A 16,562-nucleotide genomic window follows, 5' to 3' on the forward strand; every position below is an offset into this window, starting at 1 on the left:
GTATTCAAAATGACATAACTCCTCGATAAGAAAAGTGCTAATTCATCATAAAATTTTATTATGGAAAACTCATTCGAAACATACACATGGCATGTTTCTGTAGGTACCTGTAGATTAACAATTTACACTATCTTCTTTTTAATTTATGTCAGTTGTCACAAAAAATATTTACTTTTAATACCTGAATTATTATATTATTATTTTATCTAATTGATTTGGTTTTGGCGTTACAATATATATCATATAATTAGTATGCTTGTCTCTTCTAAAAATGCGTCGTTCTAAAAAGTTATTTAGAAAGCTGTATTAAAACCACATATACTTATTTATTTATTATATCATTATCATATTTTTGTTATAGGAAATTTACCCAAAAGAAGGTTAAAATCCAAAGTGTTAGTAGTCAAAAGGAGGAGAAAAAGATTTCCTATTTCCAGTTGGTAAGTAAATGAAAAACAAATAAATATATAACTTTCTTATTAGACAGATAGTACCCTGGGAGCAATAAAAACACGATTAAAGATAGAAATGAATTTTTGAAGATTTGTCTTTGCTAGAATCTTCATCTTGTCAGATTACCGTCAATTTGATTTGATGGTTGATCAAAGCCAAACTTTCAAAAATTCATGGCCATCTTTGATCGCGATTGCTGTCTCTGTACAACTAATAAAAAAACAAGTGTTCCAAGCGAAACTTTTTCTTAGTTTAGTTTGAGTTTTAAAAATGATTATACCATTCGCGATGTGTTTAACTTATCTTCTACAAAACAGTAGAACTGCTATTTTTTATTGCAGATTCGGAGTCTACGGCTAAAAGTACGTATGATTTGTCTGAAACATTTTCTTTTTTCGATTTCTCCTACTGAGAACCTATGCATACGATTCTGCGATTCGTTGGCAATAAAAAACACCACGTTTTACTTAATACTCGAAATTCGTCCCCAAAAAAGTTTAATCACGTTGTCAATTTCAAAAAACATAGAAATTGTTATTTGTAGAAATGTAAATGACTACAAACTACTTTTAGCGTAACCCAGGAACAATGATGTGGACGAAGTAGTGTTCTGTTCCCTTCGGAATGCTAGATTAACGTGAGTCCCCTTGCCTCTCACCTACCAGGGTGCTTGATTGAGGTGAGTCCCCTCGCTTCTCAGGGTGCTTGATTTAGGTGAATTCCTTCGCCTTTCACCTATTAAGCTGCTTGATTTATGTGAGTCTCTTCTCCTCGCACTTATTAGGGTGCTTAATTTACATGAGTCCCCTCGCCTCATCATTTTTCAATTAAAGTAAGTGCTCAAAATGATGGCCTTGGAATTCAATGCATATTGAATGTACACTGAGAAATGTGTATGCTTGAATTTCGGCACAAGTATTTCTGATTCGTTCAATCATATTCTCACGTGTTGTTGGTTCTTGTTTGTAAACTTTATCTTTGAGATAGCCCCACAAAAAAAATCCGGCGAACTGGTAATCTGGCAGGTCAATTTATCGGACCAGCTCTATCGATCCAGTGATCACTGAAATCATGATCAAGAATTTCACGTGGTACCATCGTCGCATTTCTAAGCTCACGTTTTCAAGTAATGTTGGCAAGAGTTCATTTTCCAAAATGTCTTGGTACATTTCACCATCCAAGTTGCCTTTAATAATATGGAGACCCATTTTTGATTATTCACAATGAAAACGTGGCATTTTTTAATGCAGACACATTGCAGGATTGTATGCATACGTTCTCAGTAGGAGAAATTGAAAAAATTGAATTTTGTTTATTATAACGTCATCGGTCATGAATCTGAAAATTTTTTTTAAACAAACTCTACGTGCTTTTAGCTGCATTTAAAATTTATAAACGATACATAACACTATCTTTAGTTTTAAAGCGACACAATCAAGGCATTCTCTAAAATTCCATGAACTAACATTACTAGCACTGGCAACTCGATCGATTAAAAAAAAGGAAACTAAAACTTAGGTTCAAATCAACCGCAGACAGTAAATACATAACACGCAATTCCAAAGTCAGTGAACTTAAGTATAACATAAGGCATTAAAATAATAATAAAAGCTCCCACAAAACTAAAAACTAAACAATCTTACTAATACAAAGAAAGGATTTGATTACAACCGATAGCGAATCGTCATGTATATCGCAATGAGTAGATATTTATAAGGTATTTATATAGGGTAAGGTTGCCGATATCGCCCCACTTTTTGGAATAACTCCATTAAAAAAATATATATATATTATTTTTCGTAACGTTGCTCGTTCCAATACATTCCTTGATATATTGGATGTTAAGACCTTTGTAATGCGCAAGCGCGGCGGTGGTGAAAACCACCCCCACAACTATTTTTGAATTTTATTCGGATACTTGTAACAGAACCGTAACGAAAACAGTCGGTATCGGTAGTGCCTCGTTAGTAAAAATAAATACATTTTTTATTATCAAACAGTGTTTGATATGGTCCTTCGAAGTCATCACCAATTTAGTCTTAAGCTTTCGAACATTGGGGATTTAAAATTAAATTGTCGTGCTTTTAAAATTGAAACAAAAAAAGTGAGCAAAACGTGTTCTGAAAATTAAACACAACACTAACTTAAAATCTACATTTCATCTGTTTCATTAAACATCTCCTTTTAAAATTCAACGGGTTTTTTGTTTGAGAACTTCTGCTTTGTACAAACGTTCCGGTGATAGAAAGTGAGACAAAATAGTAACGTTTGAGAAGTATTATTTGTGCGGTTTTACAGGACTATGGAATTCTTATAACAGATGGACTGTACCTGGTGGAGCATCATTAGAAAATGTCTCATAAAAGTTTTTGTGGGAACCCCATATTTGTCACAACATTTATTTAACCTTATTTTTCCGTTTTTATACTCTTCTATACAACGTATCACACTTTGTGGATCCCATGAACCATACTCTCTCTTGTTCGGCTTATCGTGGAATAAACTTTTGACTTAGAAGTTATGACAGAATAAAGTTTCCTATATGATTCTTGCTCTGTCAGCGGCAAATTTCATTTAGTTTCTAAAATTATCGATAGACTAGCTGACCCCGTGAACTTCGTTTCACCTACAATTTAATTTTGAATCTGCAAAATCGAATGCTTTGAAATCTTGCAGATGTTTTAAACATATGATAAGCATAATAAATTTTTATTCAAAATATATTTACTTATCCCCTCCAAAAAATTGATGACGTCAGCCCAAAATTTTGCCAAATGAATCCTATCTAAAATGTACAAAATATGATGAGTCTGTACTTGTGATTTATCGTTCCATTCATATTTTTTAGTTTTGCTTATAGGAGGTGTCTCAAAAAAATTAATCACTGAGTCAATTTATTTTATTGATTGAATCAAGAATTGCAAAACTGAATTTTGAAATATTGCAGAGGTTTTGAAGTTACTGTTTGGCATGGTAGGTTTTCAATCAAAATATATCTGTTTATCAAGCCCAAAAACTTGAAGACGTCATCTCAAGATTTTGCCGAATAGATCCCATCTAAAATGTGGAAAATATCATCAGTATATTTTCGTAATTTATCATTGCATTCATATTTTTTAGATTTGCTTTTACAGTGACTCAAAAAAATATATGAATCAGTCAATTTATTTTAGTGAATAACTCAAGAGTTGCAAAAATGAATACTTTGAGATCTTGCAGACGTTTTAAAGTTATTGTAAGCATGGTAAATTGATAAGAATATTTACTTATTCCCCCCAAAAAATTGATGGAACAGCCCACTCGATTTTCGCAGATAATTTTGGGGATACAATACAGTCATTTTTAGTATTACACTGCACCAATCCAAGGTGGTATACGTGTTGATCGTAAATGTTGATTAGGTCATCACAAAATTGTGTGAAGAAAATACTCAACTCGAAAATGCTGAATATGTTTCATTATACTTTTGGTGCGAAGGAAGTTCTGTCAAAACAACGTTCGATCAATTTTTTGACAATGGTTGATATAAATAAAACTCAATAGATGCTCATACTCGAAATACGAAGTATCTACTCGAATATCAAATCAAAATATTTCTAGTTTTTCTAGATGATATTAATACTTCAGTAGGTAACAGTTGATGCTCAAATAGCATCTCGATACAACAAAAAAGGACAACAGTGACAGTGTTCAACCATTAAAGCAAAAATCGAGTCACCAAAATATAAGTTAGTATGGGGTAGACACCTTGAGATGGGAATCTCTATGGCCAGTGTTATAAAAAACGCACTGCACAATTTATGCATAAATAAGAGTTAATTACCTGAAAAGTTTTCGATATTCATGCTCCTAATGTGTTTTTCAAACTGAATGCACCTTTTGACGACGTTCCACGTTCATGAAAGTCGCCATGTTTAGTTAAAATTCACTCTTACAACGATCCTACTCGTTTTCTAAGCTGCTTTACAGACAGCTCAGTTATTTGCCACGCCGATCCTCATTTTTAGATTAAATGCTCACAAAACGCGTAGATGTTCAATTTGTGTCCGGGGATATACAATGTTTCCAAGTAGGTACTCAGTACATAGAGTAGATGCTCAGGTATATAAGAGTAATAATGAAGTAGGTACTTCGTACTTCGAATATTAGTTTCTACTCAGTTTTATTCATTTTATTCATGTTGATTATGAGCACAACGCTGATCAACTTCCATATCCGAATTACCCATGAAATAAATCATTGCGGTTTGCACCTGAGGTAGTTCGTCGCACATTTGATTGACTTCGTGGACCTATGTGAGACTTTCGTCTTCTCGGCATTTTAATGAACTTCATAAAACGACACAGAATTATTTTCACAGTCAATCAAATCTGTAAGTTTTGTCTTGAGAATTTTGAAATATTGAAAACTTCAAATTAAATCTTCAAATAACGGTAAAGTTTGAGGTTTTGTCGAAACCAACAAAGTGAATATAGGTAAATAGAATGGCAGATCAAAATTAATAAGAAACTTTCGCAATGTGTAATTAAATTCACTTTAACCAAGACTTTTCTTAAAATAAACGACGTTTTTTTTACGAAAAACAAAGAACGATTTGAAATGCAATATACTTTTCACAATTGCACGGAAGAATTAGTTTTGTATGACACGTCAGTTAGACGACAGGTCCGTCAGAAATGCCAACTATTGAAATTAATTCGAAGTGGCGATTCCCATACAAAATTTTTAGATTTTTTTTATTTTTTAACTGTTCTTTTAGGTTTTCCTTATTTTTTTATTTATAAACCATCCCCGTAATATAAAAAATTCTTCAAATCGGTCAAGCCGTTTTTGAGTCTTAGCGAGACTAACAGGAACAGCAATTGATTTTTATTATATAGACGATTAAAAAATGGGGGTTGGTGGTAGAAAGGTGAAAATTTAGGGTTATGTGTATTTTTTGATGCCAATTCTTAAAAAAATAAAAATAAAAAATGTTGTCCAAAAAATAGACCAACATTTTTTAGGGTGGGCCACCCTTATCACTTAGGGGTTTAAAAAATAGTTTACAACCTATTCTCAGACCTACCGAATATACATAAAAAATTTCATACAAATCGGTCAACCCATTTCGGAGAAGTTCGGTTACAAACACTGTGACGCGAGAATTTTACACATAATGCATTATTATTTTAGAACAAATTTCATTACCATAAAAAAGGTTATACTGAGTCGACTTTAAAAGATAGACATATGCTGTCGGGGACTTTTCTTTAGAACTTTTAGAGGGGAACAATTTCGTCATACATGATTTTTACGTAACTTTAACCGTTTAAGCAGCGTACGCAACGGAAGCTCTCAAAGGAGGAATAATTTTCCCGTTTTTCCGAATTTTTCATTGCTACTTCGCTCCTAATGATCGTAGCGTGATGTTATATAGCCTATATGTAGATATGATACATAGACTATCCAACACAAAAAGATTTTTTGAATTTGAACCAGTAGTTTCTGAGATAAACGTGTTCAAATAAACAAAAGCTTCAGCTTTATTATATAAGTATAGAAGTATAGATTGCAAGTTTGGCTGATAGTTTACTGTAAACTGTCGGTGGTGCAATTTAGGAACCGGTGTAATATCGGCCACCGTACCCTATTTTTTGATTCAGTTGTATTCAGGTATTCAATTTTTAAAGAAATTACATGAAATTGTTTTGCTGCTGAGGAATAAGACGTAGAAGGAAAATAAATTTCTTGTTTTAAGCTGTTCTATAGATTCATATATGTATTAATAATATTATTATACATATAACTTTCTAAAATTGTTAGCAACACAAATTTACTATAAGTATTTATCTATAAATTTACATTTCCTCTGTAATAACTGTAAAACTTTTTGGCAATGATAGTGTTTATGAAATTGATTGCCATTGCGATCTGCGATTGATTTACAATACCCTTCAATGATGATAATCGTTTTAAGGAACGAAACTACTATCTCATGATGAATTACAAAACGGACTAACAAGTCTGTTAAGGCTAAATTTGATAATGCTTAGATTAAGAAATTATATTTAGCTATGTCACCGGTCAAATATTACTTTGTTGTAATTTCTATTTTTTTGGTATTATTGATAGATAAACTAAAATAAATTCTTGAATTATTATTAAAGGTAGATCATATCTTAAACATGCTTGGCGACTTATTGTCTCTTTAACTTTTTTGTTGTGTTCTTATTTTAAGTTTACACAAGTGAAATTAACTAGATTCTTACAGAGGGTAGATATATGTATATTAAACCTTTGTTGTGAAGTGAATAAAATCTTCGCCCATAACAACTGCGAAACTTTTTTATAAAATTTAACAAAAAATGTGCATTTTTGTAAAAAAAAAATAAGAATAACATTTCGAAATCAAAAATTTGTAGATGCCATTTGCATACATATTTTTTTTTGTACTGTTTTAGTTCCGGTATAGCACAGTGCAAGACAAAATTTGCATAGCTCTAGGAACAATATGTGCTGTAATATGTGGTTGTATTCAACCTTACGTAATGATACTTTTTGGCGATGTTACTGGTGTTATCGTTGACTACGCTGAAAGTTTAACTAAAAATTTGACTGACAATGAAACCATTATTGCGGAAGAAAATCTCTATGATGGTATACGACATTTTGCAATTTTCGCAAGCGTTTTAGGCATTATTATGATTATAACAACATACCTGGCGGGAGTATTATTCACCTACAGTGCTTTAAAACAGGTAATTATACCTAAATGTCCACCACTTTTGAATTTAACAGTAAAAAATGATGTTTTTAGATTTTTCTTATACGAAAACTTATTTTGAAAAAAACTTTAAATATGGATATTTCTTGGTACGACCTCAATAAGACTGGAGATTTTGCTACAACTTTCACAGAGTAAGTCATATACGGTACTTATCGATCATCTAAAATTGTAAGGGTATTTCTCAGTTGAGGAGAAGTTTGAACCAAACAGGTAAATAACAAACATTTTTGAGGGATACCTTTACATTTTACATCATAATAAAAAGTGCTTAAAACGTTAGTATAATGGTTGTAGTAATTTATCTAAACTTGAGGAAGGAATAGGAGAAAAAGTCGGCATTTTTATTTTCTTTGAAACTATTTTCGTAACTGGTATAATTATGGCATTAGTTCTGGGATGGCAGTTGGCCCTAATTTGCATGGTTTCCCTTCCAGTATCATTCGGCCTTACCATAATAATTTCGTGGGTAAGTACAGTTTAAAAAGTGTCATACAAAAAGTTCATTAAACAACAAATATACACTAGTTATCGACTAAATTTTCACAACAAGAGCTTGAAGCTTATGGTACTGCTGGAGCTATTGCCGAGGAGGTTTTAAGTTCTGTGCGTACAGTAGTAGCTTTTGATGGTCAAGAGAAAGAATTTAGTAGATATGAGAAACATTTAGAAACTGCCAAAAACAATAATATTAGGAAAAATCTTTTCTCCGGAATTAGCAATGGATTTATGTGGTTCTTTGTGTTCGCTTCATACGCTTTGTCATTTTGGTATGGTGTCGGATTAATCTTAAATGAAAGAAGTCTGCCCGAAGAGGAAAGAATTTATACTCCAGGGAATATGGTATCTGTAAGTATTACTGGTTTATGAAATGATGAATAAATACGTGGTTTAAATAAACTGCGCATTATTATAATTTAAATTAAAACTGTTGTTATTTGAAGGTATTTTTTTGTACTTTAATTGCTTCGTGGAATTTTGGTGTTGGAGCACCATATTTTGAAATTTTTGGAACAGCCTGTGGAGCTGCATCGAGAGTTTTTGAAATTCTGGATACCGAACCAGAAATAAACCTTCATAAAAATCTAGGCGTAAAACCAAATACAATGAGAGGTGATATCACATTTAAAAATGTCTATTTTCATTATCCATCAAGGCCGGAAGTAAAAGTATAATTTAGAATACTCGTACTTTAAACAGAGACAAATATAATGTTTATTTTAGATTTTACAGGATTTCAACCTCGAAATTAAATCAGGTCAAACGGTCGCATTGGTAGGAACTTCTGGGTGTGGAAAGTCAACATGTGTCCAGTTAATTCAAAGATTTTATGACGCCATTTCTGGCACTGTATGTACACTGTGAGACATTAAACAAATATGACATTTTTCGAATTAATTTAACAGGTGACTATTGATGACAACAACATTAAAAATCTAAATCTGTCATGGTTGAGAAGCAAAATTGGAGTCGTTGGGCAAGAACCAGCTCTTTTTGCAGCCACTATTGCGGAAAATATAAGATACGGTAATTTATCTGCAACACAAGAAGATATTGAAAAGGCAGCAAAAAAAGCAAACGCTCACAATTTCATTCAAAATCTGCCTCGTGGTTACAATACCATTGTTGGTGAAAGAGGAGCTCAGCTCTCTGGTGGGCAAAAACAAAGAATCGCGATAGCGAGAGCATTAATTCGACGACCAAAAATACTTTTACTTGATGAAGCCACTTCAGCCCTAGATACAACAAGTGAAGCTGAAGTGCAAGCAGCTCTGGACGCTGTAAGTGTTTTTGAATCCGAATTATAATGCATATAGTTGTCGCAAGAGTCTGATGGCGGAACATTACACATTCTCCATGTATTATTGAAACAAATTTTTAATCGACCGTAGTCTGACAGAACTGATTTTGAAATTACTCTCAAATATATGGGATATTTCGTTTGAAAAAGACACAGACATACTTAACTGTTTTTTTTTTTAATGTGATAAAAAAATGGTAACATTATATTACACAAAGTTTTTTGAATACCAGTTTTTATCATAATTGCATCTTTATGTTAAAAAGTCCGTATTTAAAGACGGACGTCTGGAATTTTTACACAACTTTTTAGATACCTATCTTGCCTTAGTATATGTGTAACGAATTTAAGGAAGTTTATCTTATTTGTACAGGGTGATTAAATTTTGCAAACTGTCAGTTTTCTTATATTGGGAGCATGAACGTAGGACATTTTAGAGCTCAACCGTATCACTAATTACATTTTTTTTTACACTAAATTTATTAGATTCATCCTAATATATTTCTTGGAAGATAAATCCTAACAAACAAAAGAAAATTGTCTCATTTGAAAAACATGAAAAACTCAGTTTGTAAATTTAATTACCGCGTCTAAAAAGTCAAATTTGAAACTTCAGTATTTAAAAATTGTAGAGTGCTGAAGATAATCGTTTTTTCATAAAAATGCAGATATCAAGAAGCCCTTTTCAAGAATGTAAATCTATAAAAATATAAAGCATATTCCATTAAAAAAAATAATAATTACCGTTTGTAACCATTAAATGAAATAAATTATTTATTTGAAAATAGTTTTAAATTGTCTCTCTAAATAAGTTATGCAAAGTATATAATCGAATAATATATATGTAGATTATTAGAGAAAATTATTCTGCTTTTTTGTAGATCAGTGGCGAGTGTACTACTATTATAGTTGCACATAGATTATCCACAATAAGAAATGCTAACCGTATTATTGTATTATCTGAAGGGAAAGTACTTGAAGAAGGTAATCATGCAGAATTGATGGAAAAGAGAGGTGATTATTACAATCTAGTTGTATCTCAGGGCTTAAGTGAAACTGAGGACGTGTCTTCTGGTAAATTTATAACCTAATGCTATTTGCTTTATATAAAATATTTATAATTTAGAGGAAAAAGCCTTAATCAATGGTATTCAGAAAGTAGCTGCAAGTATGCCTGAAGAATCAACCCTTACTGAAAGTTGTTCTGAAGAGAATGTAAGTACATGACTACATGCCGTATACACTTACGTAAAAAAAAAGATATATAACGATAATAATCAATTTTGTTTTTGGTCCTCTTGATGTTGCAAACATAAAGAGATCTGTCAATATGTGTATGTAACATTAAAAATCGATTTACAGCTTGATGATAGCAATGTAACAAACAAAGGAAGTTCTATTATATCAATTTTAAAAGTAAATAAACCCGAATGGTTTTACATAATGGTGGGATGCATAACATCTGTGATAACAGGGGCCGCGTTACCAGTGTATGGTTTAGTTTTTGGCGACATAATTGGCGTATGTTGACATCAGTATTTACAACAGTTTATATTAATTATGGGTTGTAGGTTCTTGCAGATCCTAGAGAGTGGTACGTACGCGAAGAAAGTAACACATTCTCACTGTTTTTTGTTATCATAGGCATCGTTACTGGTGTAGCCACTTTCTTGCAGGCGAGTGTTTATTTTTAGTTATAAATAATGTATTTTTTTTTACTTTACCATTATTGTAGATGTATTACTTTTCCATTGCCGGAGAAAAATTAACATTAAGAATACGCGCAAAAATGTTTCGAGCTATGCTGTCGCAAGAAATGGCATGGTTTGATAGAAAAGATAATGGGGTTGGAGCTTTGTGTGCTAAACTATCTGGAGAAGCAGCTAGTGTGCAAGGAGTAAGTATAATTTATTTTGAAAAACTTCCTTCTTGTAAAGTTATTATTGTGGCATACACTACCATTACGATAACTAAAATACGTTGGAGTTATTACCAAGTTTAAAAGCATGTCCTGAATGAGACACTACGACAATTAAACTTATTGCTGACAGATAGATACAAAGTTTTTTTTTATTTAATTTTTTGTTGTAAAATATTTTTTGTAACGTTTTCGGAAATGTGCGTACCTGTAGAACTGGTTTCAGTTGTTCAGTCGTACTTAACGTTCGTGTATTATACATATATGGTTTATTTGTGAATATGATTTATATTTTATTATAGGCTAGACAAAAAATACCCAGGCAAGTGTGACTAGTGCTAAATGGAACTCATAAAATTTGTCATTTTAGGCTGCTGGAATTCGAATTGGTACAGTACTAAACTCCATTGCAACCTTTATAATAGCAAATACAATGGCCTTATACTTTGAATGGAAATTAGCTTTGGTACTGATTTCATTTTCTCCAGTTATTTTGTTGTCTGTGTTTTTTGAACAAAAATTCACACAAGGAGACACACAAGTCAACCAAAAATTTTTAGAAAAGTCAGCAAAAGTAAGAAATCTTTAGCGCAATAGTTTATGCTTTACTTTCATAATTTATTTGTAGATAGCGGTTGAAGCAATCGGAAATATTAGAACAATTGCTTCATTAGGTTGTGAACAAGTTTTTTATGAAAACTATGTAATAGAACTAACGCCATATGTGGTTAATGTAAAGAAGCAAATGCATTTTAGATCCATTGTACTAGGTATCGCTAGAAGTATAATGCTTTTCGCCTATGCGGTGGCAATGGGCTATGGAGCTTATTTAATGATTTCAACGCAACTGGACTATGGTATAGTTTTCAAGTGCGTAATCTTATTAAGGTAAAAATATCATTATTTAATGTGTTTATAATTGCAGAGTTTCGGAAACTGTTATTGTGGGTTCATGGTCAATTGGGAATGCATTTTCTTTTTCTCCGAATTTTCAAAAAGGTCTACTTGCTGCTGAACGTATATTTGTTTTACTGAAGAGAATTCCGGAAATTAAGAACACAACTAATCCGGTACACTTACAAAAAGTAAGAGCTTTTTGCATATAATATAACGTTTCCTATCAAATTGTGTCCATACTTACATTCTAATTACAGTAAAATTGTTTCACGTGTGAATTTACAAGTCAATTTATTAAATGTAACATCCACCTTTTTAAATCTAGATAGAAATTTAAATAAGTGTATTAGACATTATGGTTAAATTTTAGGTAAGAGGAAATATTAAATATTCAGACATTTACTTCACATATCCAACTCGCCCCACAGTGTCGGTATTAAAAGGCTTAAACATGAACATACTTCAAGGAAAAACTATAGCTTTGGTTGGTTCAAGTGGCTGTGGAAAATCGACTATTATTCAGTTGCTTGAAAGATTTTATGATCCAACATCTGGAGAGGTTACTCTTGACAAAGAAGATGTAAAAACTATAGAAATAAGTGATCTGAGATCGCATTTGGGAATTGTATCACAAGAACCAAATTTGTTTAACAGAACAATCGCTGAGAACATTGCATATGGGGCAAACGACCGAAATGTATCCGTGGATGAGATTATTGAGGCTGCAAAATCTGCGAATATTCATAATTTTATTTCAGCTCTACCTTTAGTAAGTTTCGAAATGTAAATTAAAAAATTTTATTCGAATTAATTTCAGGGCTATAACACCAACTTAGGGAATAAAGGAACTCAGCTATCAGGTGGGCAAAAACAAAGAGTCGCTATAGCTCGAGCTTTAATTAGAAATCCTCGTATACTTCTCCTAGATGAAGCGACTTCTGCTTTGGATAATGAAAGCGAGAAGGTAAAATTTCTTACTAATACCTTATTTACAACAATTAAGTGACAATTTTCAGATTGTTCAAGAAGCATTAGACAATGCTAAAAAAAACAGGACCTGCATAACGATAGCACACAGATTAACTACAATTCAAGATGCTGATTTGATTTGTGTTTTGAATGAGGGAATTGTTGTCGAAATGGGTAACCATGTTGAATTGTTAGAAAAGAAAGGCTTATATTACGATTTTTACAAACTACAAGCTGGTCAAAAGTAGTTTAGACTCATCAGTATTAAATAATAAATAAATGTTTTCCGTTGAAAATATTACAATTATTGTTTAATTTTTTATTCCAAGTTTTATTGTTATTAGTGTTTAATGGGGAAATTTAATTTTCTATTAAATGCTCATTCGATTAACGTTCTGATATTTAAATGGGACATACACATTAGTTTATGTCATATAGTGAGCTTAACGCAGATAGCTCGAATTAGCCGCTGCCTGTAAGCGATCTAAAATAACAAATTTAATAAGTGCTGTAAAGTATATATGTATTTAAAGTGCACTAATATATTTCATATGAGCGATGCCACGCTGTATGTGCATTTAGTTTCCATTGACAAAGAATCTTTTGTTTTAGCTCAAAATTTTGCCAAATAAATCCTATCTAAAATCTCCAAAATATAATAATAACGTCTTTATTTATTTATCCAAGGTGGCGAAGTTTAGCCACAGGCTATTCCACCACTTAACCACTATATATGACGAGTCTATACTTGTGATTTATCATTTCATTCATATTTTTTAGATTTGCTTATACAGGGTGACACAATAAAGGCAGTATTACTGAATAAAACGATTTCGCAACGCGGACACGTGCTGTAAATTTGTTTTATTGTTTGTTAATTCACCGCCTAGGTTAGGATTTTAATCGCTAACTGGTTCTAACACAATTTAACAGATATTAGATTTGCGTAGACATATATTTACTAGGAGATTTCATGAAATTCACTTAGTTAGGATATCAACCTTTGTTTACGAGTTATGAATGAGGTTTCTGGATGCTCATACTAGAGTGTTACATTATAACACTTCTTAATTCTTCACACAAGATTGCTAATAGTTCATTTACGGCAGTTAAATTAACAAAATTCATTATGTCGTGGACTGGCGGCGGGGGCCTAAAATAATTTCTTCCTTTAGGCAGTTATTATCGTTAGTAGCGTCGTTATCAACATTACATCATCGAGGTATTTCCTAGCAACGTTAAAGATTGATTACGTCACCGAGGTATTTCCTCGCAACGTTAAAGATTGATTACATCACCCAGGCATTTCCTCGCAACGTTAAAATTTACATCATCGAGCCATTTCCTCGCAACGTTAAAAATTACATTACCGAGACGCTTTTTCCTCGATGACAAGATATTTTTGTGTTTATTTATTATGTGTTTTGTTGGAGTAACTAGTTCACGATAAACTCTCAAAGTAACCAATCACTTAGATCAAAACTATAATTTAACATAATGTAAACTCTTTATTTGAATCGTTGATAAAGTGTGGCAAGTATTAATCTTATGCAAATTTTGTTAACTTTGCAATTTTTCACCTCACACAATGTTTCTCTATTTCACAATTTTAACCTCAGTAATTTTCTTTGTTGTATAATTTTAATTGAACGGTAATTTTAATTGAACGTAAATTTCATGCTCTGCAGTTTTAACCTCAAATAATATTTTTATTTGCACAAGCTTATTTCACACCAGGTCTTTTGTTTTTATAAATCTTTGCTGTTTTGTTTTGTAAATATTTTGTTGATGAATGTTTCCATGGTATAAATTATCTGATGTCCAATTTTAATCGCACATAAGGATTATTTGTTGTTTAACATTTCACAAGATTGTATGGCGAATTTAAATGTTGTTTATTGCCCTTTTGAAACTTTAACAGAGTCATAAAAATTGAACATTTAAAATGGAATTGAGTTTAAATAACACAGAAAACGTGGCAGAAGTGGAGTGCGTGGTTCCTAGTCGGGCTGGCGAGATTTATTGCGTCACCTGCACAAAAGATGCAGGTTAGAATAGAATTCAGGGGCGGTCGCGATGTTGTAACGCTGTCGATTTGGTCAAATTGTCGAGGCCCAAATGCGGATCTGCGACCATAACGGTCGGCACATCCGTAATAGAGAGATATTTGCATTAATCAAAAACGTAGGTAGGGTTTAACACTTGTTCCGTTTCCCGTATGTGTATGTCTGTCAACTCGCGGTTTTCTCTTTCTTTCATATTTTTATGCGTTTCGTTTGCGAAGTATTATATGTGGGTGAATAGATCATAGGGGTTTTTTGGAGCTGAAAAGTGAATGCGATTTGGCCTACCTTGGGCAACCTGATGGCAAGTCACGAGTCGCCCTCGCTCGCAGCTTCTTTTCCTCCTAGAGAGGGGTGCGATTTTTAGCCCCCTCCCAAAAATTCTGTGTCTTATTTCTTGCGCTGTCCACTCGCACGCAGTGTGTGCTCACTTGTATGGAAGAACGTCTTCCCGCCATTTAAAAAAAAAACACAACGTGGGTTCCATTTTGTTAGACGACCAGCCAAGGCCAAATTTTGAATTTTTGAATTTTTCGCGGGCCTCTCAAATTTTTTTTAAGTGTCAATTTAAGGCTGGAAGTTTGGATTATCACAATGTTTTTATAATTACAACGTAGATGATGAGTATGGAACAGTTTTTTATTTTACTTGCGAAAGCTAATTATCGTAATAGAGTCGATCCGGTGAATGGTTGCTTTCATGTTTTCTCGAAGTTTCATGACCCCTAGAGTATGGTAAAGTAGGTACCTCATTTCCGTCTAGGTGTTTGTCTGTCGGCTGTTCATTTCCGTATCGGTTTTTATTAGACAGATAATATCCGAAACTAACAAACCGATTGTTATCAAATTTTTATGTGTTGTCTGGAAATGTCGTGCAGATGGTAAACACTAACAAAAATTTGTCTGATCCTCCCCACCACCAATGAGGTGATGTCATCTCCAAATTTTGCAGTAGTAAATGTTATTCAAATTTGATAAATACTCCTGCACTTATCGTTACGAATTCGTGTTGAGTTTTTACCTGAGACATTTAGATATTTGGAAACAAAATCAAAATTGTTGCATAACAACATTTTAAAATTTAACTTTGCAATTGCAAAATCGAGTGCTCTGAAATCTTGGAAACGTTTTAAGGTTATCGTAAGCATGGTAAATCGTTAATCAAATCGGTTTATCTCCTCCTAAAAAAATGATGAAGTCGTCTGAAAATTTTGCCGAACTAATCCTATCTAAATTATCCAAAATATTATCAGTCTATACTTGTGGTTTATCAGTACATTCATATTTTTAGAACTGTCTATGCTAGAGGTGACTCAAAAAAAATTAATGGATGATATTTATCGATCTAATCAAGAAGATATACTTGTCCTTTCTAAAATGTTGATGACGTGATTACAAAATTTTGTTATAGAAAAACTCACTGGAAACAAACGTACATACAACGCTTTTTACCAGTACGCCAACAGTCCACCCTCAACACATATTTTAGCTGCTAGGAGTTGTAAAAAAATATATAAAATTCACAAAATTAAATAATTAATTATTAACTTATGATATTTCGAAACAATTGCACTTCAGGGGAGAGATAAGTTCGTGGCAATAAGCTTCGACCAATTTTCCAAGCAAAACTACGAGGTGTATGTTCTCTCTATTGTATTGTGTGTTGCATATAGATACCTATCAAAAGAGAGTAAAT

At 32.5% G+C, this 16,562-nt stretch overlaps 1 protein-coding gene across 2 annotated transcripts in view; it reads left to right on the forward strand.

Annotated features, from left to right (window-relative positions):
• The window catches only part of LOC135143356 (ATP-dependent translocase ABCB1-like), a 38,770-nt gene extending 25,662 nt beyond the window's left edge, over nucleotides 1-13,108 (forward strand). For both annotated transcript variants that reach the window (XM_064075213.1, XM_064075214.1), the window contains exons 2-20: nucleotides 362-440; nucleotides 6,897-7,193; nucleotides 7,253-7,353; nucleotides 7,517-7,688; nucleotides 7,748-8,068; nucleotides 8,164-8,388; nucleotides 8,444-8,569; nucleotides 8,626-9,000; nucleotides 9,902-10,094; nucleotides 10,147-10,235; nucleotides 10,383-10,541; nucleotides 10,592-10,696; nucleotides 10,756-10,917; nucleotides 11,309-11,512; nucleotides 11,567-11,808; nucleotides 11,864-12,023; nucleotides 12,206-12,604; nucleotides 12,653-12,799; nucleotides 12,852-13,108. In XM_064075213.1, the coding sequence (XP_063931283.1) occupies nucleotides 362-440; nucleotides 6,897-7,193; nucleotides 7,253-7,353; nucleotides 7,517-7,688; nucleotides 7,748-8,068; nucleotides 8,164-8,388; nucleotides 8,444-8,569; nucleotides 8,626-9,000; nucleotides 9,902-10,094; nucleotides 10,147-10,235; nucleotides 10,383-10,541; nucleotides 10,592-10,696; nucleotides 10,756-10,917; nucleotides 11,309-11,512; nucleotides 11,567-11,808; nucleotides 11,864-12,023; nucleotides 12,206-12,604; nucleotides 12,653-12,799; nucleotides 12,852-13,052 (3,757 nt within the window). In that variant the 3' untranslated portion in view covers nucleotides 13,053-13,108. The remainder of the gene's footprint in view (nucleotides 1-361; nucleotides 441-6,896; nucleotides 7,194-7,252; nucleotides 7,354-7,516; nucleotides 7,689-7,747; nucleotides 8,069-8,163; nucleotides 8,389-8,443; nucleotides 8,570-8,625; nucleotides 9,001-9,901; nucleotides 10,095-10,146; nucleotides 10,236-10,382; nucleotides 10,542-10,591; nucleotides 10,697-10,755; nucleotides 10,918-11,308; nucleotides 11,513-11,566; nucleotides 11,809-11,863; nucleotides 12,024-12,205; nucleotides 12,605-12,652; nucleotides 12,800-12,851) is intronic.
• The last annotated feature ends 3,454 nt before the right edge of the window (nucleotides 13,109-16,562 follow it).

The sequence above is a fragment of the Zophobas morio genome, unplaced genomic scaffold (genome assembly GCF_036711695.1).
Source record: "Zophobas morio isolate AGI-343-1 ecotype UQ-CSIRO unplaced genomic scaffold, CSIRO_AGI_Zmor_V1 ptg000058l, whole genome shotgun sequence".
Classification (NCBI taxonomy): domain Eukaryota; kingdom Metazoa; phylum Arthropoda; class Insecta; order Coleoptera; family Tenebrionidae; genus Zophobas; species Zophobas morio.